At 46.8% G+C, this 22,732-nt stretch overlaps 4 protein-coding genes across 5 annotated transcripts in view; 2 read left to right on the top strand and 2 right to left on the bottom strand.

Moving 5' to 3' along the window:
- LOC126558239 (TBC1 domain family member whacked) overlaps positions 1 to 22,732 on the top strand; it is a 263,712-nt gene that overhangs the window by 17,543 nt on the left and 223,437 nt on the right. The window lies entirely within an intron of this gene.
- On the bottom strand, positions 611 to 1,447 carry LOC126559586 (uncharacterized). The gene is made up of 2 exons (XM_050215757.1): positions 1,327 to 1,447; positions 611 to 719 (listed from the first exon to the last, which is right to left on the bottom strand). Exons 1-2 carry the CDS (start codon positions 1,374 to 1,376, stop codon positions 620 to 622), a joined length of 150 nt encoding a protein of 49 aa, XP_050071714.1. The 5' UTR covers positions 1,377 to 1,447; the 3' UTR covers positions 611 to 619.
- LOC126556633 (transcription elongation factor SPT6) lies at positions 4,731 to 12,071 on the bottom strand. The gene is made up of 7 exons (XM_050212014.1): positions 12,005 to 12,071; positions 11,740 to 11,821; positions 10,627 to 10,829; positions 6,115 to 10,534; positions 5,894 to 6,024; positions 5,079 to 5,515; positions 4,731 to 4,995 (listed from the first exon to the last, which is right to left on the bottom strand). Exons 1-7 carry the CDS (start codon positions 12,041 to 12,043, stop codon positions 4,731 to 4,733), a joined length of 5,577 nt encoding a protein of 1,858 aa, XP_050067971.1. The 5' UTR covers positions 12,044 to 12,071.
- On the top strand, positions 13,254 to 20,816 carry LOC126556741 (serine/threonine-protein kinase Warts). 2 transcript variants are annotated; one of them, XM_050212210.1, is made up of 8 exons: positions 13,254 to 13,334; positions 15,826 to 15,998; positions 16,066 to 19,009; positions 19,098 to 19,218; positions 19,706 to 19,821; positions 19,897 to 19,966; positions 20,037 to 20,232; positions 20,299 to 20,816. In XM_050212210.1, the coding sequence occupies exons 2-8, from the start codon at positions 15,867 to 15,869 to the stop codon at positions 20,734 to 20,736; spliced, it is 4,017 nt and encodes a 1,338-aa protein (XP_050068167.1). In that variant the 5' UTR covers positions 13,254 to 13,334; positions 15,826 to 15,866; the 3' UTR covers positions 20,737 to 20,816. The 2 variants fall into 2 exon arrangements, with proteins under 2 accessions (XP_050068167.1, XP_050068168.1); XM_050212211.1 differs by lacking the exon at positions 13,254 to 13,334 and adding an exon at positions 13,717 to 13,803.

Below are 22,732 nucleotides of genomic sequence, written 5' to 3'. Positions count from 1 at the left end.
CTTTCGTCGGGGACATGAAGAGGGAGCAAAAAAAGATGATGCAATAACGACAACATGTGAAATCAGCTTGCGTTTCTTGGCCGATTTCTTCGCGACTCATGCCAGGTATTTAACACACCGTTGCATTTTCTATATGCAACCGACTGTCAGGTATTCTTATCGTCGGGTAACAGTATAAAACGGCCATGAACGGTTGGACTCTCTGCGTCTTCACAATGCCAATACAGTACACAGTACGCACCAGGTTATGCACAGTCTTATTCAAGATACGAATAATTTAATGGTTTTTATTATTAACAAAATAATCTCCATACTTTCGCACTAGGACTCTCGATCTATCGGGACACCGAACTAAATCTGCCTTCCCGTGTGTTTACTACGAGAAGTGCATGCTAACGAAATGGTCCCGATTTTTAAACTGTGGTCCCCAGCTCCCATTACCGGCATTACCGTTGGTGGTGGTCTTCGACTGCGAGGTAGGGCTGGTATAGCTGGGCGTGCTCTTCTTCATGTTTCCGCCACCCGGGGCTTTGGCGTAAGCCGACTGTTGGTTCTGTCTGGCCATCGTGCTTGAACGATCCTGCATTCTAGTGCGCTCGGTACGGGGGAGTTACCGCTCTCAGGGTACGTACTGAATCTGGGTGAGCACCTGGAACTCGAGATGGTTGCCGGAATTTCCCGTACGGCTACCCTTGCGGTTGTTCAAGTTGTTGATAAGCCTGCAAAGCGAACAGATCGACAAGCGTTGGGATAAGTTGAGAATGGTCTTTGGGAGCTATTTGTTGGAGGGACGAGAATCGCATCATTGGCGGGAGATACTGGATATAAAGCATTGTCCGGGGACATATTGAGCAGAGTGTGGATTATCAAACTTTCCAACACTAGTATAGCGAAACCGGAAAGCGAAGAGGAGGTACCTGTTTAGGTCCACGTAGTCACGCGTCGAGAGCGTGTGCGATTTGAAACCGGTTTACGTATCATCCCTGAAATTTTACTTCTTCTGCAAACGCAGAAATGGCACCACTAGAGAAAGGTGACATCGTCCCCAATCGAAGCTCTTAGCGACAAAAGGATTAAAGCTAGCCAAAAATCACTGACACTAGAGCACCCTCACCAGGGAAACAGTTTGTAGATTAACCAGTGATCATCATACAGAAGGGTTCCTGGACAATTGGTTCCACCCACTCAAACCCACAAACACATCACACAAACATCCAGCCAACTTCAAATGACCTGAACACGCGCACTATCCCTGATGAGGTGGTTCACCCAAGGAGGGAGGGGTTCGATAATTCTAAAAGATCACTACAGTATGCTATTATTTACCTTACGGATGGCAGAAACTTGAGCGTTGAGTCTGATTTAACTATTAACATTGACACCAATTTATTTTTTCTAAACCTTTTGAATTGAATCGGATCATGCAAAACCGAAACGAATACCTGCTGACGGTTCCGTACTGAAAGGAGACTGACGGGACCGAGCGCTCTCGCACCAACTTTTATACGTGCCAGTGGATATCCCCGGCCAGGTACGATATGTGCTCCCAACGTTTACCCCTTCCGGATAGATGAGTTGGCGCGGCTTGTGGTTGACGCGAGAGCGAGAACAAGATCCTCATCTCGAACTGGGAATACAAAAAAAACTGGTTCCCCTTATGGCAGGCGGCAGCAGGTGGCTCCCTTCGTACTTCCAACCTGTACGCCTGTCTTTCCGTCCGCAATGGTTCGTGCCTGACGAGCGCCACGAACGTGTTTCTACGATGAATTCATCAGCATCATCATCATCACCCGCGCAACAAACAAGGGGACCGAGACGTCGTACAACGTTTCAGATCCTCTCCGAAATTTTTCTAATCTGCACTATTTTTCTATCCTTTATTTTTTTGTTGTCTAGAGATAGAATTTGCAGGCAGAAGTGTGTAGGGTCATGGCATCGGTATCTTTTGAAAGCAGAATGATTCTCTAGTTCTTTGACCGTTAGACTAGAAGATTAGGACAATGCTAGATCGATTCTACCACCAAGGGCAGATCGTCCTAAAACCTTTTTGAAGGATCAGTAGTGTATGTGTGTGTGTCGATGTCGCTTGTTAGGTTCCGTTCAAAAGGCTCGTAATCGACACCACACGATCTGAACTAAAGATCATCGTGTCACCGTCGTCCAAAGTACAAAGTCCAATGCCGTAAAGATCACATTATGGTGGCATTTTCTGTTAATAATTTTGATCTGCATTTTATTATGATTGACGAATTAAAAAAAAGGGTTCACTTAAGCTTTTAGGCTCCAAAGATTAGTAAGGGCGAGTCCGGTGGTAAAAGGGACGTTGGTCTTTGAATGGCAATAGCGAGGATCATATTCCATATGGACTGTTTTCACGTAGTAAGTATCGTAATTGTAAGTAATGTTAGTAGAATGCTGGCATAACCTAGCAGAGAACGTTAAGCGGAGAAGAAGAAGAATAAAGTCTCAAACAAAATGGCAGGTTTCTTGTTATCTATGAAATGATCGATATTTGCATGCTACGATCAAGACCTCTCGAAGCTGTGGCCTAAATCACAAGAAGAAGCTGGCCGGGTCAGCCCGATGGTAGAGGTGATGGGACCGTGGTTCAAATCTTATCCAAACCGTTCCACCATAACGATGACTGAGCATTCATCTACAAGGTTCGGTCAAGCCAAGAAGAAACAAAAGGCCGGTATTGCGTGCCTCCAATCAAGCCGCACGCACCATCTACCGGAACAAGCGTGGGTTCCCATGTTTGCCTTCTTTTTCCTTTCGATCATCCTTGTTTGACGCTCATACGATCATACGTAGACTACGTAAAAGCAGCAGTTGGAATTCCCAAAATAAATTAAAATCTTAACCAACTATGCACTGTGTTGTCCAATGCTTATGATAGCGAGCAATTTCGTTCTCTTGTGGCATAGTAGTAGTATTGGCTGTGTTCAACATTGCTGAATGCATAATCAAGCATGCAACCATGCGGAATGCGAGTTTCGTTAGGGGGAATATCAAGGAAAATTCCGAATGAACCTGCCACCTGTAAGGAACGAAAAGATCTTGAACATTCTTCAGAACTGAACCCAGAAAAGTGAACGTTTACACTCTAGGGAATAAGAAGGATAATTCAAATTAAAGAATGAAAAAAAAAACCGTCGGAACAACATCCTCTCCCTTTAGATTAAAGTTCCACCAGTCATCATGTGCAGAAAAAAAACCCATCCATTTTCATTCCACCTTTTTGTTGGCTTCTTTTGCATACAAAAAAAAAAAAGATACATATGCACCATTCGCGCCAAAGCTATTAAAATGCAGAAATGGAAAATTTTTAAAACCAGCTCAAACCGGATCCAAAAAGCTTTGCACTCCATTTATATACACCTACCAAAGTAAAAAGATTATCAAGAAAGAAAAAAAAAGCGCGATGAAATGGAAAATTATATAAAATTGAGCAAAAGCACCAAAAAGAAACCGGACAGAATAACACCTCCGCTGGGAATTCTCTCTCTTTCTTAGTGTCGTTTGGAAAGGAAGGTATCTGCTGCAACAAGAAGTGGAAAATGAATTAAGTAAAAAAAAAACAACAACCACACAACACAAAACAAAACACATAAAAACGACAGTTTACCGATTAATCGCCATCCATCCGCGCGATATCTGGTGCCGCCTCGTTTCGTGGCCGATCCGGTTCGAGCCGGTTTCGCGAGCGGATCTGGGTCTCATCATTAAACGCCAAAAGCTGCCACCGACAAACCATATTCCGGTTTATCGAAAACAAATTAAATAAAAAACCGGGTAGATGCCCCGACCACACTACGGTCTCCCCGCCTTTTCACTCCACTCTGTTACAAACAAGTAAAAAGGGTATGTCGCGCCTGTTTTCGATCGTTTCGTTCCACCGTTCACGTGCCGACCGCATGATCGGCTCCGAGCTCCAATGTCAATTCGCAGCGAATCGCCACAAACACCACCTAGCAGGAGGCCCAACAGAAGAAAGGTAGAAACGACAGAACTAGAGATATTACTCTGTACTAATAAAGTGCATCGAATGTACTAAAAACTCTCGACAGCTTTTGTGTAAGTGTTGGCTGTTACAGTTTAAAAATAATTTCTATAATTTTTATTAAAGGATCTTAAACGCTAGGAAAAAAAGTTGGGGATTTGAATTAATGAAGCCTAATACTACTACACACGTGTGTGTGTCGCAATCATGCCTGTTACCACAATGTCCGTCCCTAGCCATCGAAACTCATAGGCCTGCACTCCCCGCTTGAGAAAATGCACACACTGTAACAAAGCGTTACTTTCGGTTATCAATTAGCCCTACCTAACACTGCATTTCTCCACCTTCTGCCAGCGATCGGTACTCGAGAAGCATCTGAAGATTTGAAATGAGTATCCCTGGTTCGTCGCAGCACATAATTAAGTGAGACGCAATCGCAAAGTTGATCGACCAACAGTTCGCCGTCGTTGTTGTCTGTCTAGTGGTTGCTGTCCTTGATAATGCTTCCGGAACAGGTGGTCTTCCTATGGAGTTGAATCCAAAGTCCAACTCGATCATTTCGATAGTGTGTCCTTTACTTTTCGTTTAAAAAAATAATAGTATCTTGAAGTTCACTTTTCTTCATCCTCAATGATGCACACACACATAATGTATTAGGAATCTTTTGTTTTATAATTCTTTACACACGTTTAATGATTATAGTAGAACTGCCTACATGTAGAGCATCCTATTCGTCCCATAGTGGTGTTGCATCGCCGAGCGTTAAAGACGCAGCGGCCGCCGACGATGCCGGCTGTGCCTGTTGTTGGGATGGTGTCGCCCCCGAGGATGGTGGCGGTTGGGATGGTGGTGGCATCGGTGATCGACTAGCCGAATATTTGGACGATGACCGGGGAGTCATGCGATGGTCGTGCGAGTTGGATGAGGTTACGGAATCACTGGATCTGCCGCCGCCATCACCACGATGATGATGATGGTACGATCCACCGGAGCTGTAGAATAATAAAGTGATCGTTTGAAATTAGTATACACGCTTCCCCCTTTTTATCGGCTCTCAATGCAACTGTTCCATTACCTTCGGTCCGATGAAGCGTGATGGCTCTTCATCATACTGCTACCACCCCGGTTGCTCCAGGAATCCGTTGCCTTTGACCAACTGTCGTACTCGTTGTTGCGCGAATGGTGCATCTGCTGTTGCTGCTGGGTCGATTGCGTTCGGTAGTGATGGTCACTGCTATTAGAGTACGGTGAGGGTTGCTGCATCATCATAAGGCTGCTGCTGCTACTGCTGGCCGCACTGCTCGCACCGCCCATACCACCACGCACCGACGAGGATGATTTGTACCCGTGGTGGCTGGCGGAAGGTGGTGGATGACCGGTCGGGATGCCGGTGTACGAGGATTTGTTGGAGTACTGAGAAGGTGTCGAGGTACCGTAACGCGGTGTTTGCGAGAAGTGAGGTGTTTGCTGGTAGGGCGTCATATACGGTGTCTGACCGCTCGGTGTATAGGGCTGTGTGAGGGCAGATGAGAAGAAAAATTACAAAATATATCGTTTTAGTGGAATACGGTGCCATATTTGTGACGTGTCCAGCATACGAAGGAATGCTATTTTTTCAAATTGTTATAGTGCCTAAGAAGAAAACATATTTATCGACCCAAGGTGTATGAAGTAGTTCCTTCAATATGTCCCTAATCGCGCTTCCAATACGTCCCTAATCGACGTCGACAAAGACTCCGATGCAGCTGGAGCTCATTAGAAATATACGTAAAGTTTTGATAAGGTCGTCTACATGGACATCAAGGCATAGTAGACCAAATCAAATTGCAAAATACCGTTAAACCAAATGTCGCTACTTGTACATGGATGAGCTCCGTTCCCCAAACTTACCGTGGTCACAAAGTTGCTCGATCCATACTCGAGCGGCGTGAAGGAATAGTGCGGCGTCCGGTGTGCCGCAGCCGACAACGAATTCAGCATGTGTGGAGGCATATTTTTCGCAACTGATTCGATTGTTTCACCTGTAGCGGACAAAAGCAAAAACACAGATAAAAGTGAATAGTAAATTGCGAAACATGCTGGGCCAAAAGGTTTAAAAAACAACAACTCACTATTAATATCGCTAAACTTGGGCGTACTGCCGTACGGTGTCCGCGACGACATTCCTCCCACCTTGGGCGTACTCTTCGGCGTATCGTCCGGTATTGGATCGCGAAAGTGTTCCTTGAACCATTTGAGCAACGAATTGACCGAATCGAACGTTTGATGCCGAAACCGGTACCCATCGGGCGTTACCGTCACGTACTCGTGCCGGAACTTGTTGCGGGGCAAGTACGACAGAAGAAACCGTCCCGGGTACGTTTTCGACACGGAAATAATGTAGTGAATTTTGTTGGGATTTTTCTGCTTTTCCGACTTGATGATCTCTTCCGCCTTCTCCTTCGAACCACCGTCCGTGTCCCGGTAGTATTTGTAGTTGAGCAAATCACGCACATAGATAGCCATCGGCGTAATGTGTCGGGCAATGATTTCGTCCAAATCTTCAAACTCATCGTTCCCAATCCACAACGATTGCCCAAGGCTGAACACGTTCTCTTTGCCTTCTTCGCGCACATCGATGTGCTGATAGATGTCGTCCGTTACCTTCCACGTTGCCGTCAGATGGTCAGACCCTTTGCTCGATGGGCGAACAATCACATCACCCTGATCGTATCCTTCCAGCAGCTTCAGAGCCTCCGCGTACGAAATATTGTGGAAGGAAGGATGCACAATCACACGCTTCACGTATTGTTGCCGTGCCTGTTGCTTTTTGGAATCGGCCTCCTTCCTAGAGTCCGCTTCTTCTGCTTCCTGATCGTAGCACGGATCTTTCCTCGGCCGCCATTCCTGCTTTCGATCACAAAGATCCGAACTTTTCGACGAGCATTCCAACGAAAAACGTTCAATGTCGATCTTCGTCACGCGCACGTGCACCGTCTGTCCGATCTGCACACGCTCTTCCGGATTCTTCACATGCTTGTCCGACAAATTCTTGATGTGAATGAACCCATTCAGCCCATTATCGAACCGTACCCGTACACCCGTTGCCTGTCCCGGACATTCGCCCGCATCGAAATGATTCCACACCTCGGACAGCTCGGGAAATTCCGTTTTCATACAGAATGGACACTGCCAGAAGCCAGTCTCATCATTTCTCACCGGATTGGCCTGATCGAGCTGTTCACCCTGGGGCTTCCGATAGGTAAACCCTGTCACCGTAGCCAGCATCATCTTGCCAACGTACAGCGATTCGGGCGTCTCTTTCGTGAGGTAATCGAACAACTCTTCCGCCGTCACCGAACGGAACGGTGTGCGAAGATCTTTGTAGCGTGAGTTCAGCTCCGCCCGTATGTCGTACAGCGTAATACTCTTGTTGCCGAACCCTTGCCGATCGAGCTCGATCGCAAACGCATCCAGATCGAGATCTTTTAACCGTTCCGGTGCTTCCAAAATTTCTTCCAACGCACCGGCTGGATTGGCCTCCTCGTCATCGTACTCGAGAGCATCGACTGCCATCTTGCGTGCCCATTCGTACGTTTCCGGATGGACGCGCGAACCATCCAGCACCTCCACATACGTTTCCGTACTATCACCGAGCGAGTTGGTATCGATTTTGATAAAGCCGGAACAATTAATGAACACCTTCGGACCCATGTGGCAGGTCGTAACGAGCTGCGTGCGGTTTTCAAGCCGCGAATTCGTCTGCTTCAACAGTTTCAACATTGTCTGCCCTTTACGTGGACCCAAACCACAGATGAACTGTACCAGGTTCGCCGTTAGCGGGTTCTGTACGGCAAGATTCACATCCACACCAACCTCGTTTGTACGATTAATAAACTCCAGCTGAATGTTTTCCAACAGTTCCTCCTTGCTTAGCTGCTCCTGTAGCGTATGATACCGCAGGCAAAGGATTTCCTCGTCCGAGTTGCAAAGCTGGGAGAACTCCACCAACGGATCCTGCACACGCCGCGCGATCGAAATCGCCTGCCGAAGTAGTGGAGGATATTCCTTAAAATCGCTCGTACCCTTGATCGAGTTGGCGTACACTTTGGCCAACTCGTTGTCCACGATTTCGACCGCTATCTGTGGAAATTGTTCCTCCTCCTGCAACCGCTTTAAACACTCGACAAAATCCTGCTGTACCATTAGCGCATCCTTCGACTCGCCCCCGATCACGATCACATGTGGCTTTTTGCTGCGAATAAAGTTGGTGATTGTGCGCAAATCTGTCTCTTTGCATTGCTTTTCCGATTCGCGGTAAGCGTTCTTCTTCTTCAGCAGGTGCGGTATGCGCAGATAGTCCGTCACTTCGCCGTCCGGAGCGATTATTGCTCCGAAGGCGGATTGTGTGTAGTCGGGCACGTAAGCGACACCCATCACCCTTACGCCACGTGTCGTTTCCCACTCGTAATCGTCAAAATCGGGCACCGGTGGTCGGTATGGTGCCACTTTGATCCAGTTGTACAGCTTCCGGCAACAGACACGCAGCACTGCATCTTTCGCCTCAGTTAGTAGTGTGTTGTGTAGTTCACGCTTTAGATCCGGAATAACCATTCGGTTAACGGCCAGGACAACACACTCCGCTCGAACTTTGTTCCATTCCTGTACGTTCTTTGCAAACTCATCCCGATGGTAGAGTGCTTTTAGTTCCTCGAGAAAATCACCCGATGTGTTGCCTTCGATCCGATCGACCAGCTCCATCGTTAGCAGCTTGTCTTCCTGAGCGATGTAGAGCTTCAGATACTGATCGCCGGCAAGATCACGAACCGGTTTCTCCTTCAGATACTTCATCGTGTAACAGGGATGCGTTTCGTCGATCTCTTTCATGCCTTTCTTCGTTGGACGTACATTAAGTTTGGCTCGCTCGAAGTAAAGTTCACGGATACACTTCCGAAACAGTGGTTCGCGGGCAAGCTGACGTGCGACCATAAAAACGCCACCCTTCAGTACATCTTCGGCCGTTTCGAACGACGTTCCCATGTACTCTTTGGCCACCTCGAGCGGTTCCTTCGTTTCCTGCTCTACCTCGTGCCGCTGGTAGCTGTCCCGCACGTTTTCTGCAAACTGTTCCGGCGTTAAACCGAAACGTTTTGTTAGCCCAGTCAGTCCACGCTTGCGGCAGATCTCGTACGGACCCGTATCAATATTCAACCGCACCCGTTCCTTCCCAACTTGATCTCCTTTGCCGACCGTTTCCTCCCGCTGTCCGGTACCTTTTGGCTTTTCTTCATCTTCTTCCTCTTCGTGCTCTTTATCCTCCTCCTCTCCGTTCTCTTCGCCATCATTTTCGTCACCCTCTCCATCTTCTGCGCTTTTCTTCTTGACGGTGGAAACTTTTTTCGTTACCGCTTGATTCTGTTGGCGCGATTTTTCCCTCAACCGTGTCCGCATCGGCACGATGTCATGTGCGTAGTAAAGCAAAAAGTGCAAATGCACATCCTTTAGCTCTTCGTGTGACTGTACCAAACGCAACCGAGCTAAATCTTCGTCCCGGATCACGCGCATATCTTCCGGTATCGGTGCGTCCGGGTTTTCCATCAGCTTGTCCAGCTGATAGTTGCGCATATTTTCGTACAATCGCTGGAGAGAAGTTTTGCGTCCCAGCAGCTGACACCACATCGAATCGAACTTGTAAATTTTCCACAGATCATTTATGTTTAGATCCGGCTGGACGTACTCCTTTCGATAGAACGCGATAAACGGGACCTCCAAATGTTGATTGCGCATAAAATCGAGCGTATGCTTGATCTTCGGTACGTTTGAGGGAGGTTTGCGCGTTACGGTACCCTGGTCGGATACGTGCGGTTTACAGAACGCTTGCTGATAGATCCATTCCGCTTCCTCGTCTAGCTCGTTTGAACCTTCCGGTACGGCCGTTACGGGTACGTCTCGAAGCTGCATCCGTTCCGGTACATCGAGCTTTCGGATCACATTATCCAGATCGGTAAAGTGACCACGCTTTAGTTCACTCGGTTCATAAATTTCATAGATGGATTTCTTTAACATTCGCTTCCGGGCAGCCGGTTTAGCCTTTTTGCCCCGTTCTCCACCGATCGGCCGATCGGTTTGCTCGAGCTGCTCCTCCTCATACTCATCCTCCGCTTCCGAACCTTCCTCGTACTCGTCGTCATACTTTTCAAACTCGTCGTAATCGAAATCCACACCGAAAATGTCCTGTCCCTCCTGGAGCGATGCATCGGTAAAGATGTGGCGTCGCTTTTTGCGCTTATCACTAATCGGAACGCCATCATCATCCACGATGAAATCGTCCGCATCCGACTCCTCGTCCTCTTCCTCGTCGTAGTGTTCGCGCACGTTAGCCATCGAGTCGCGCTGGCCACCACCTTCATGATCCGAGGCGCGCTCTTCGTCATCGTCGGATGCGGCATCGAACAGGCGATTTTCGATCGTTTCCCGTATCATGCCCTCATCGCCCGATTCGCCATCACTCCCATCATCGTTGGTGAACTTTTTCAAGCGCTTGAAGCGTTTCTATAGAAACCAAGTCAAGGTAAAGTCAATTTAATGGGGCCGTAAATTTAGCCGAAAACAAAATCCAAGCATCTACTCATCTCAATCCTTACCCGTTCGACTTTGACGCCCAGATTTTCCTCAATCAGCTCGTAATCTTCGTCCTCGAGCCGATCGTCTAGCTCGTCATCGCTTTTCTTGCGCTTCTGATGCCCTCCTTCGGATCCATCGTCCGAATCGTCATTGTCGCTTTCCTCCTCGATCGGATTATCATCGATCAGATCCTTCAGTTCCTCGCGCAGCCTGTCTTCATCATCTAGAGAACGAAGATTTTAATAATAAAGGGAAGCAAATATTTAAATTGTGGCTTATGCAATATTTGACACAATTTCATTGCTACTTGCATTCTACGTATTTAATATTCTAGTGAAGATCGTTTCATTCAACCGGTACAACTTGTTCACGTGCACCAGCCGGGACTATGTTCCGGTTTTTCCCTAACGCCGCCGGTCTAGACAAGATTTCTGTGGGATTTGCGGTACGTGCATAACAGCACGCCATCGTATGCAAATCATCTGTACTTTCCGTCCGACGTGCATTTTACATTTACGCATTACAAAACTGGCCACGACAATGTGGCACATGGATATAAATAAGTATTGATAGGTGGACATTAGGTATACCCATTTATGACTGGTTTTATCTGGTTGGAAGCAGCAGTTTCTTCAATCCAGAATCCGGATTTCTTAACTGGATGTTGCCGTAAACCAGCAAAGCTCGGAAACATTCCGTATATAAACTCTCGTGATAGTTCGGCAGTCGTAAGAAATGCATTCCACCAGTCGCTTGGTAAAGCTGATGAGGTTATTGAAACGAGAATTGGCTACTTGCATCGACCACATAGTTGGGTAGTTTGCCCTCCACTATGGGGGAACGATCCGGATGGGATTTGAACAAAGGTTCTGTCATCTGTATACCGGCACCGCTATCGCCTTCGGTCCGTGAGTGCCCCATGATGATGTCCGATCGTAAATGAAGGATAGGTTCTCACAGTTCTGAAGCATGACATGCGCTTCAAGAAGTTGCCGTAAAGTATTGACCACTTAAGGGGTCTTACTGGCGTAAAAGTGTGTGTGCTGGAATGCTAAAAGATAACACAAGTCTCCTGACGGACATTGCTAAACAAAACCTGACATAATTTTACATCGGGTCCTAGCTGCACTCACCATCTTCCTCGTCCTCGCTGTCCGATACGGCCTTATTTTTTCTTAGCTTTTTACGCTCATGTGGTTCCAACTCCTCCTCCTCCTGTAAATAAAGAGATTGGGATATATTTAAGCCATGCAAGGTACTCTTTCCTTCAGAATCGCGAAGGTTATCATATAAATTATGTCTGGCAATCAAAGTTCACGGATATTAAACATCCTTCATGTAGGTCGTATGCACACACACATACACGCACATAACCGTTCGGCCCTGCGCATTGCTTACCTCACTTTCCTCCGCTTCCGAATCAATGAAATCAGCCATCGTTTCTACCGGGCTTGGTTCCGATCTCAAGTAGAGCTTCTGATCTTACCAATGCTCCTGCCCACAGCTAGCTTTCTTTCAAGATGTTTTCACTGCTATGAAGAAAACTGCTCTCGCACCCGCCTCACCACACTCGACTTCTTCTGCTTCCTCGTTTGATGACACAACGCAAAAACACACAAAACTCTCCGTTCGATTCGGCTATTTACTGAGGTATTCTCTTGTATAGCACCTTTCCGCACACGTTTGTTGGGCCAGCTGATGCAGTGAGTTCAAGGACCGCTGCAAAAACGACCCTCGAAGGTGGAAAGTGCAACGTCGAAATCGATGCCGACAGCGATGATGCATCAAGTCGCGCGTTTCCTCCGACGAGCGATCGGGGGAACTAATTCGACACTTTACCCGTGACGCGTAAGCCTAGCGCAAGGACAAACGCTTTCGCGTGTCACCTTCGACGCGGTGTACCTTTTGATGGTGCGGTTTGATTCACTTCTCCCTAATTAACACGATAAAAAATGGGAAAAATGCCGTCCGACGGCAATTCACCACGATGTACCACAAAGTTTTGGATCAGCCATGTTGGATCGTCTTTTTTTGTGTGCGTCCTTTTGACAGCTGGTCATATTTGACAGATGATGGTGGTTTCCAGCAAACGGGTTAGACCATGCGGAATTTTTGTAATAAACATATTGTGTTTTGATTGAGCTTTATGCTTGTAATGTATGAATGATTTACTGACGAAATAATTTAATTCTTTTTCAACTACATTTTTCAAGCGGTGTGTGCAGTTTTAGATGATTTCAAAAGTTTATTATTTAGAGGAAATCATGTAGTACCAAAAAAAGCAATGTCAGTTCACATCTCCATAATGAGATGGATACGAATGAAAAATGAATAATTTTTTTATAATCTTGCTGATTAGAGAAGTTTCCAAATCAAATTAAAATTTACAAAATATTCAGCAAACCGTTCAAAAATGACAAAATTTTACGGCACCCTAAGTTTATATCAGCGAGTTCGGTTCCTGTGCTACCTTGCCTTCTGTGGTTGTCAGCAAATGAATCTCGCGTATTCAGCACCGACAGTTTCGCTGAAAGCGCAGTGCCCGTGTGCGTGTGCGCGCGTATGTGTGTGCTCCTTTTTTGTGTTGTTGATAAACGTCAAAACTACAAAAATTCGATATTTTCGTGACGAGAATTGCTTTCCGTGTGCAACTACGTCTACTGTTCCCTCGCGATCTGCTGTGAAACGCGCAAACCCACCGCAACAATTGCCAGTGAAATATGCGAAGGTAAAGATTGTGTGGCCCCGTTTTTTGCTCTACCTTCCTTCGTTCTTTTTCATTCGCCCCCCTGCTCGGAGTGTCGATTTTTCCATCTCCTCCTTCCACCTCGCTCTTTCTCTCTCTCGCTCGCTCGCTCGTTCAGACTGTCGTGTGCTGCTCGGTTGTCATCCTCGATTGTGCCTGTGCGTACGTGAATGTGCGATGAAGAAGAGGACGTATTTGCGTCCGTGATTGCGTGCGTGCGTGCGTTCGTGCGTGCATATCTCTCTTGGAAGGAGAGCCCTTCGTTCTCGTTCCCCTGCATCTGCGGCTGGTGGGTGCACGCAGGAAGCGAGCGGGAAGTAAAAAATGTGCCCGTGAAGAGTGGTGTGGTGCTACCTATAGTGGTGTGTGGAATGAGAGAAGAAGCAAAAAAAGCAGAAGAAAAAGCAAAAAGAATGAACGCACAGACTGTGCGGGAGAAGAAATTGCATTGGTATGTGGAATCTTATTTTCGTCGAGATCAAAACGCGTGTGTGAAATGGCAAACGGAGTGTGTATGTGCAGGGGGGAGAGAGGAGCGTTCGGAAAACGCAGTGTGATCATGGTGATATTCTAGGGGCAAAAGACACACACATACACACAAACATACATGCAATACAGCGTTGCTACAAGGAGAAAACGCAATGGAATATTCGATAATCGCTGACCGAAGGGATTGTGGAATGTGGAATTGGAAGCAATCCCATCGTGTGTATGTGTGTGTGCGTGTGTCGCAATGTTTGTAGCGCGCGAGAGCGTGTGTGTTTCTCTGTGTGTACATGTCTCATTTTTTTTACTCTTGTTATGTGTGGTTGGTGACTGGCTACTACGCGCGATTCCCTGAATCCGGATTGCATTAAAATTGTCCCCGCTTAACCCCGCATGACACTGTCTCATCTGTTGGTCCATCATCACGGCTGGGACAAAATGCGATCCACGATCATACACACACACGCACACACGAAAGGGGGTGGTGGGTTTTCATCTCGCGTAAACAAAAGTTCGATGAAAATGGAGTAGAGTAATATGGTGATGATGGTTGTGTATGTCGATGGCCACAGCAGCAGTACCAGAGCACCACATTCCATCGCTCGAAGTGAAGAGGAATGGGAGCTGGAGAGCAGCCAGGAGGGGAGAAGCAGGGTGTCGATCAAGCAATGATTTTGTAGCGAAAAACGAATGAAAGATGTCGTTAAATCATCACTTACGGAATCATTTCGCCGAACAAAAGCATTTTCCTTCATGTGCAAAAGGCTGTAGCTGATTTGCTCAACTGATCGTGTAAAATGAATGAAAGGTTCTTGCAAGGTTGTGATAAGGAGGGACGTGTTGGAATAGTTTGAAACATATTTCCATGGGTTGCCTTTCGGTTCCATATAGAAGAATTTGCTCGAAACGTATCGAAAATAGTACAGCCTACTTTGATTACGACCGATCGACTACGACACACCGAATGAGTGCACCCACCTGTGTGGTCAATGCATCTTTGTGCAAAAAGATGGACAACTATAGTTATTGTGTACCAGCATTTATAATGCACAACAGCAGCAGCACCATACGTACTTCGTATTGGCCTGCTTTCCATCTTCAAGGCTGAACACCATGACTAAAAATGCATAATTCGTCAAAAAATAGGCAATAATTTGGAACAGGTTTCGTTACTTATTGGTTCTTTTTATATCATCTTGAAAATTAGAAAACTATTTGCACTAAAAGAAAAAAAATTGTTATGTTGACATTTAATATTCACCTGCCAAAACCCTGCCCATCATCTTGGCATACTAATGTGCAAAAAGCAGCACACACGCAACAACAACAAAAATCTGCGCACATAGACGTGTGTGACGTCTTCTTCTTCCTTTTCTCCTTGTCAATTTGTTCCACAGCTCGTTTTTTTTTGTTCGTTCCTTCTACTTTGCATTCCGTGCATTCCACGAATAATTAGAATAAACACGCATCTGTGAGCGTGAACCATGTGCATGTGTGTAGTGAGCGTGATAGGGCAAGACAGAGAAAGAGAGAGTAAGATTGGGACGAGCGCGCGCGATGGTGATGTTCTGCGTGAGTCACAGTTTATGCAGCTAAAAGATGATCTGCTCCGCGGGATTGGATTGGTTCGAGGGGTGGTTCTTCTTTTCCCGTGCTGTGTAATTTTCCGTGTCACTTCAATGCGTACGCGTGCTTGTGTGTGTGTGTTTCACGGCAGGGGGAGATGTTTTGGGAGAGATCCTCTAGAAGAGATGAGAGGGTTTAGTGTGCAGGTGCCGTATCCTTGGAAACAATTTCTTTCTGTGATCCTGATGTTCGATCGAAACAAATATTGCTAGACGATCGTGCATTCGTTTTTTGTCCGTGAGCAGAACAGATGGCCGTGACAGACATTGAACTATATAAATCATTGCAAATTTCTTAAAAATCTTATCTGCCTCGCAGCGAAGATGAGTTTCTTACTCATTTCAATAAATTTTCTTTACAGATCTAGGAAATAGCAGTAAGTTATGCATATTATAAATCAGCATGAATGGAAAAGGCGGCAAAGTTCCGTTGTCAGTGGCGCGCCACTCGACATACAACGCGATAGCACTGGAGCAGATCAAGAACGAGTTGATGCCGTACGAAACTGGTCAAGCTTTGGGTGGTAGTCAGCAGGTAAAGTTTTAATCGTCGGCACTTATTATTCCCGAAAGGAACCCGAATTAACGTTTTTCTCCGACAGCTCGTCGCACCGTTGAAGCGCAAACCGAGCATCGAGAAGGATGCACCGCAATCGCCGCTGCACATGCAGCGCACCAGCCCGGCCCTCGATTCCGGTGCCGGCAGCTCGCGCTCCAATAGTCCCCACTCGCAGCAACCGTTCTCGGCGGCGGCGCTGGTGGTCGGACGCAGCTCACAATACTCGCCATCGCCCTGTCCGACCAACTTTAGCGATGCACCACCGATACCGCCACCGCGCTGCTCCTCCACACCGTCCACTCCTCAGCCCCCGAACCCGATGCATCTGCTGAAGCGCATGTCACCGGCCTCGGTTGCATCCGGCCGGAATGGGCAGTTTGGGGGGCCAGCCTCACAATCACCTGCCCGCGGTTCGTCACCGATTGCCAGTGGCGGAAACCATCAGCTACGGCAACCGATCATCGTGCAGAATGGGCCGCAAGTGCAGCAGCAGCTTAGTCAGCAGATGGCAGTGTACACAGGGAACGAACCACCACCACCGTACCCACAGCAGATAGGACCATCGTCACCGCCCAACTACCTGACATCGTTTCACAGCCGGCAAAGTCCAACGCAATCCTCATCGACGCAGTCGGACTTTCGCAAAAGTCCCAGTTCGGGCTTTTACTCGAACGCATCGATCGGTTCATCGAGCCCGATTACCGTTTCGCAGGGTAGTGGGGTTGGTGGTGGAAGCGGGATGGGTGGTTCTATACAGCGACCAATACCGCTGCAACCGAAACCGTCCACCGTGCATGCACCCGCTTCGAAAGCGGCCCAGCATCCGATCATCATGCATTCGGTGAAATCGACGCAAGTCCAGAAGCCAATTCTACAAACGGCCGTCGCACCACCTGCACCGGCCGGTGGAGTTTCTGCCGGTGGTCCACCACCACCTTCGTACGCCGTTTCGGTACAGCACAAGTTGAATAAGGCGGCATCCGGGTATGCTACACCGCCACCACCTTCTCCATCGGCCCTAGCGCACGATGGTAGTTCTAGCCGGCACCCTGCAAGTGGACCACCAGGAGGAGGACCTCCGGGAGCGCCCTGCGGTAGCAGTGTCGTTCCGAAGCAACCACTGCGAGCGAAACCTTCGCTGCCCGGGCTACAAACCGTGCTTCCTTCCAATGTGCCAGGCGTGCAGCAGACTGCCGGTGGTGGTACTGTGAATGGTCATCAATCGTCGTCACCCGCCCAACCCCAGATGCTGTCGAATAGTGGTAACAATAGCGGTAGCAACAACGGATCTCCCAACGATCCACCGTCGTATGATTCGACCATGATACTGCTGCAAAAACATTCATCGCCGAAGAAAGAACCACCGCCGGCATATCTGCTGGATGGTGGTGGTGGGACACCACCTCCATTACCACCCTCATCTCATTCGTCCGCGATGGAAATGGAGCAGCAACAGCAGCAGCATCGAAACAATGGCGGTAATGGAAGTAATAATCATCACCAGTCAGCACATCAGCAGCAGCAGCAGCAGCAGCAGCACCATCTGCAGCACCATATTCACCATCAGCAGCATCATAACGGGCACAATGGTGACGGTGGTGTTGTGAATGGCAGTACGAACGGTCCCTTGTCCAGCAACCCCAGTACCAACGGTAGCAGCAGCAACAGCAGCAGCAGTAGTCATAACGCGAACGCTAACACTATTAACAGTAATATGAGTAGTAACACTAACACAAATGCAAATAATAATATAAAAAATAGTATGCACAACAATAACCACGATCATCATGCGAGCGGACTGATCAGCAATGCGAAAACGTCCGGTTTATCGCGAACGGTGGTAGATGACGATCGGCTAGCGCAACACCACCATCATCACCATCATCTGCTGCATCATGGTGTGGCCAACAGCACCAATGGGCTGCCACATTCGGCCGATCCGAAACAATTGCCAAAAGCGCCGTCAAAATCAAACAACGGGAATGCTGGCTCACAGCACGCTTTTACTGGTGCGCTTAAAAGTCTTGGTGCACTGATGGGAGGAGGAGGAGGAGGAAGCGGTGGACAGCAACAGCAGCTGCAACAAATAAACCATCACCAACAACAGCAACGCATCGGCATGGCAACAACGACAGCGGCACCTGCTGGCAGTGGCATTCGAAGTAGTCTCATGAAAACGGTTCGTTTTCCGGCTGGAAACAATAGTAATGGACCGTCGGTGGCAGCGCCACCCTACACGAACGGTACGCCCGGCATGGATCATGGACCACCGAGCGGTAGTAATGAATCTTCCGCCACAACACCAACCTCAACGGGAGCACCGAGTGCGACGGCAGTCATTGGAAATGCTTCGTCTAGCGGTGGTAGTGCTGGAGGCGGAAGCGGTGGTGGTGGTGGTGGTGGCGGTGGCGGGGGAGGTGGTGAGGATAATCCACGCAAAATTAAACATCAATCTCCCATCCCGGAGCGCAAGAACCTATCGAAGGAAAAGGAAGCGGAAAGGTCCGAATGTAAGGTGAAACACTACTCGCCCCAAGCGTACAAGTTCTTCATGGAGCAACACATCGAGAATGTGCTGAAATCCTACTCCCAGCGCAACTTCCGCATTAAGCAACTCGAAAGTGAAATGTCCAAGCTTGATCTGCCGGAAGAAACGAAGATCGAAATGCGCAAGCTGCTCTGCCAGAAGGAAAGCAACTACATCCGGTTAAAGCGTGCCAAGATGGATAAATCGATGTTTGCGAGAATTAAAACGATCGGCGTGGGTGCGTTCGGTGAGGTGACGCTGGTAAAGAAGATCGACACGACCAACCATCTGTACGCTATGAAAACGTTACGCAAAGCGGACGTACTGAAGCGTAATCAGGTTGCGCACGTTAAGGCGGAGCGGGACATTTTGGCGGAGGCAGATAATGAGTGGGTGGTGAAGCTGTACTATAGCTTTCAGGACAAGGATAATCTTTACTTCGTGATGGATTACATACCGGGTAAGGTTTTATTTTTTGGGGGTTCATCAAATGGGGAATGTACTTGTTTTTGACACGTTTTTTTTTTTTCATTTGTTCCCCTTATCAGGTGGAGATCTCATGTCGTTGCTAATCAAGAAAGGAATATTTGAGGAAGATTTGGCCCGGTTCTACATCGCCGAACTGACGTGCGCGATTGATAGCGTGCATAAAATGGGTTTCATTCATCGGTAAGCACACACGACGCGATCGGGCTTAAAGCCTATCCTCTAACGGTCCCCTCCCTGCGTAGAGAAGTCTGCTTATACTGGCTACATTGGTTTTTAGTAGACTCCATATCTCTGTGGCGTATGGCGCTATTGTCTTTCCACACATGAGTAGCTAAAAATCCTTCTGATATCAATTTCTTACATATACATATAGTGGGTCTTTAAATTTAGTTTCAGCTTTGTTTGTCTCAATAGGTGTTGTGAGTGGAGAAGGTTACTAAGACTGTATCTTTGCTGACTTTTCTGCTAAAAGCTTTCTTCGTGCTCCATGGCACAGACCTATTAAACTTACAATTTCGACGTTTTCCTTGACGGTAGTGACCGTGCTCATGACTAGCGGCTAAAATATCGTCCATTTTTTCTTGCACTATTTGCAACTCTGAATAAGTATTTCTTCTAATGTCCAAATTATTCTAAAATTCAATCAAATCGTTTATACACATTACAGAGACATCAAGCCAGATAATGTGCTGATCGATCGTAAGGGACACATCAAGCTAACGGATTTCGGTCTCTGCACCGGTTTCCGCTGGACGCACGATTCAAAGTACTATCAAAAGAGCGGTACGTATTGTTGATGCTTTCTTGGGTGAGTTTTTACAATGTGTATTATGATTTATTTTCTGATACACCCTACAGACCATGCAAGGCAAGACTCGATGGAGGCGTGGAGCAAATTTGGTTCGGAAATTCCCCCACCGTTGGAAAGGTAAGTGAGCTGTAGTAAACGATCCTTCGCCGCGGAGCAATAGGACAATAAAAGCTGCTCTCTTCCATAGGCGAAAGTTCCGGGAGAAAAACCGTGCCAAAGCACACTCAATCGTCGGTACGCCCAACTACATCGCACCGGAGGTGTTGCTGCGAAGCGGCTACACGCAGCTGTGTGATTGGTGGAGCGTCGGCGTCATACTGTACGAGATGCTAGTCGGACAGCCTCCCTTTTTGGCAAACACAGCAGAGGAAACACAGATTAAGGTAATGACAATCGTGCGACTTCCTTACTTAGTCGTTTACTTACTCGCAATACACTCTCAATTGTAGGTTATTAACTGGCGGCAAACGTTGCGCATACCGGCGGAAGCGCAACTGACACCGGAAGCGAAGGACATTATACTGCGGCTGTGCAAAAACGAGGACGAACGGATCGGCCGAAATGTGGACGAAATCAAATCGCACCCATTCTTCCGCACGATCGACTTTAGCAAGGACCTGCGCAGCCAGCAGGCACTGTACGAACCGAAAATCAAGTACCCGACCGATACGTCCAACTTTGACCCGATCGATCCGGGCCGGTTGCAGGATTCGTCCTCGTCGTGCGACGAGGGTGGGCACGGCAATTTGGACGAGGTGTGCGACAGTGGGAAACCGTTTCATCACGGGTTCTTTGAGTTTACCTTCCGCCGATTTTTCGACGACGAATGTGATCACAAAATCACGCTCGACTCGAGCGAGGGACAGGCGGAAGCTATTTATGTATAAAATAATAATTACTAATATTATTAATCTATTAATTATTACCGAACACATAAACACACACACATACACGCAAACACAAATACCCACACACACACACAAACACATCTAATAAGCGCTAAATCCATAAATATTATTATCTTCTCTTCTAATCACTGTCGTGCGCAAGGTCTGCCACAGATCTGCAGTTTGCGAAGGTACGATAAACAGGTCACAAGTTAAGGACACGTTCTCTCAAATCTGGAAGGTGGAAGTTAGGGTGCAGGGAGGGAGGGAAAGTGTGAGCTGTATAGAATATGTAGAGATCGAACTAAATGCTTCTCCCTGCTCTCCATAGCGGATTGGAAACAATAGCAGGACTACAGTTATGAAAAGTTAACAACGATATAAAGTGCTCTTATAAAAATTTAACACACCGACCGAACCACATCCAGGACAAGAAATTGGAGGCCTTTTATTCTGGGGGGATCGTATAGTCAAGGATGGCAAGAAGCCTTTCTGTTGTGCCTAGTAAACATGGCTATAATCAAAAAAGGAATCTTTAATTCGGGAACTAGGAAGAAAGTATAGAAGAATTCACCGCCGGACGCCTTCATACTTTTACAGTAGGTTGTTGTACACATCAGTGCCGCTTCAGATATATTATTACAGGATTTTCGTTTTGTCGATGGATGGATAGACGACAATGATGATGATGATGATTAATATAACTATTATTATTTTATTTCTTTTATACGCGAATTGTTGTACAGTGCAAATATGTGTGATTCTGGATTTACAGAGTATTTAGACAGTAAGATTGGGAAATGGGGGACGACAGAGAGAGAGAGAGAGAGAGAGAGAGAGAGAGAGAGAAAGAGCGCGAGAGAGGGATTAACAAAAAAAAAGAAAAGGAAATACAAAACAATTGGTTGGATGGTGATGATGATGAACACCATATCAATATAGTGTAAAACGTATTCTGAATCGTAATACTCTCAGTAGAATCGAAATTTGTCACGAAACGAAATATGACGCGACAAACAAAAACAAAAAGCTGCAAAATAGATAGAAAACAGAGAAAAACGAACACGGGCACGCGAAAAGGAAGAACAGGAAATGAAACAGTAACAGACAATCATATTCAAATGGAAAATAGAAAATGGTGTTAACACACAAAATTTGGAATGTGAGAAAAAGGAAATCTATAACAAAACATGTACACTAAATAGAAGAAAAAGAAAGCGCAAAGGACGGGTGAAAAAACACGTGTGAATGTGAACAAGGAAAACAGGTTTTATTGTTGTTGTTGTTGTTGATGTTATAAACACCGATGATATATTAGTGGGGAAGAAAAATACAAAATTTTAAAATCTTTTTGCAAACAAAATCAAACAGATAGACACAGGAAAGGGAGGAGGGGGGGGGGGGGGGAAGGTGGATAACGCCAACAAGAGGAAAGCATCCGTTGTTTTTGGACCCGAATCGAAATATTTATGTACAGCCAGGGGGGAGGGTACTGTTGAGCGCGAAACCCCGACCCGCCGGAATAGCCAAAGGTGGCCACAGTAACAAACACACGCGCGCGGGCGAATACCTTTTTTCTCATCACAAATTAAACAAGCGGAATAAATCGAAAATCGATCGAATCGAACCGGTGTGGTGGTGGTGATCAATTACTCTGGTATGAAAAATATCACTACAGCACTACGTTTTATAGTATTCTCATCTCTAGCTGAACAAATGCAGCAAAAAAAACAGTTGCAGTTTCAATACTCAAATTCGCCTCTGCGATACAGACTACTTCAAATATAACCTAATAACCTGTCAGCCGTGTTCAACAAGAAGAATGTACTTAGAAGAATTCCTGGACAAGTTCTATATACTGCTGTTGGGGATGTTCGCTGTACTAGAAAAGCCTCTTTAGTTTGTAAAGCTAAAAAAGAAGAAAGTGTACGCAAGAACGCCCTAGATATTGTGCAGCAAACTGGTTGATGAGTTGGTCATCAGTGAAATTATATCC

Source organism: Anopheles maculipalpis, chromosome 2RL, assembly GCF_943734695.1.
Source record: "Anopheles maculipalpis chromosome 2RL, idAnoMacuDA_375_x, whole genome shotgun sequence".
Taxonomy (NCBI): Eukaryota; Metazoa; Arthropoda; class Insecta; order Diptera; family Culicidae; genus Anopheles; species Anopheles maculipalpis.
The sequence above is the reverse complement of the archived record's forward strand: the minus strand, read 5'-3'. Positions and strand labels throughout refer to the sequence as shown.

What these genes read in the sequence shown, in the direction of transcription:
- LOC126559586 (XM_050215757.1), bottom strand. Translation starts at nt 1,376, where the DNA reads ATGTTAATAGTTAAATCAGACTCAACGCTCAAGTTTCTGCCATCCGTA. An exon ending in AAGTTTCTGCCATCCGTAAG is followed by an intron (nt 720 to 1,326) that starts GTAAATAATAGC and finishes TTCGCTTTGCAG; the next exon opens with GCTTATCAACAACTTGAACA.
- LOC126556741 (XM_050212210.1), top strand. Translation starts at nt 15,867, where the DNA reads ATGAATGGAAAAGGCGGCAAAGTTCCGTTGTCAGTGGCGCGCCACTCG. An exon ending in AAAATGGGTTTCATTCATCG is followed by an intron (nt 19,219 to 19,705) that starts GTAAGCACACAC and finishes TACACATTACAG; the next exon opens with AGACATCAAGCCAGATAATG. An exon ending in AAAGTACTATCAAAAGAGCG is followed by an intron (nt 19,822 to 19,896) that starts GTACGTATTGTT and finishes TACACCCTACAG; the next exon opens with ACCATGCAAGGCAAGACTCG.
- LOC126556633 (XM_050212014.1), bottom strand. Translation starts at nt 12,043, where the DNA reads ATGGCTGATTTCATTGATTCGGAAGCGGAGGAAAGTGAG. An exon ending in CAGCGAGGACGAGGAAGATG is followed by an intron (nt 10,830 to 11,739) that starts GTGAGTGCAGCT and finishes TTCGTTCTCTAG; the next exon opens with ATGATGAAGACAGGCTGCGC. An exon ending in CACGCTTCATCGGACCGAAG is followed by an intron (nt 4,996 to 5,078) that starts GTAATGGAACAG and finishes ATTATTCTACAG; the next exon opens with CTCCGGTGGATCGTACCATC.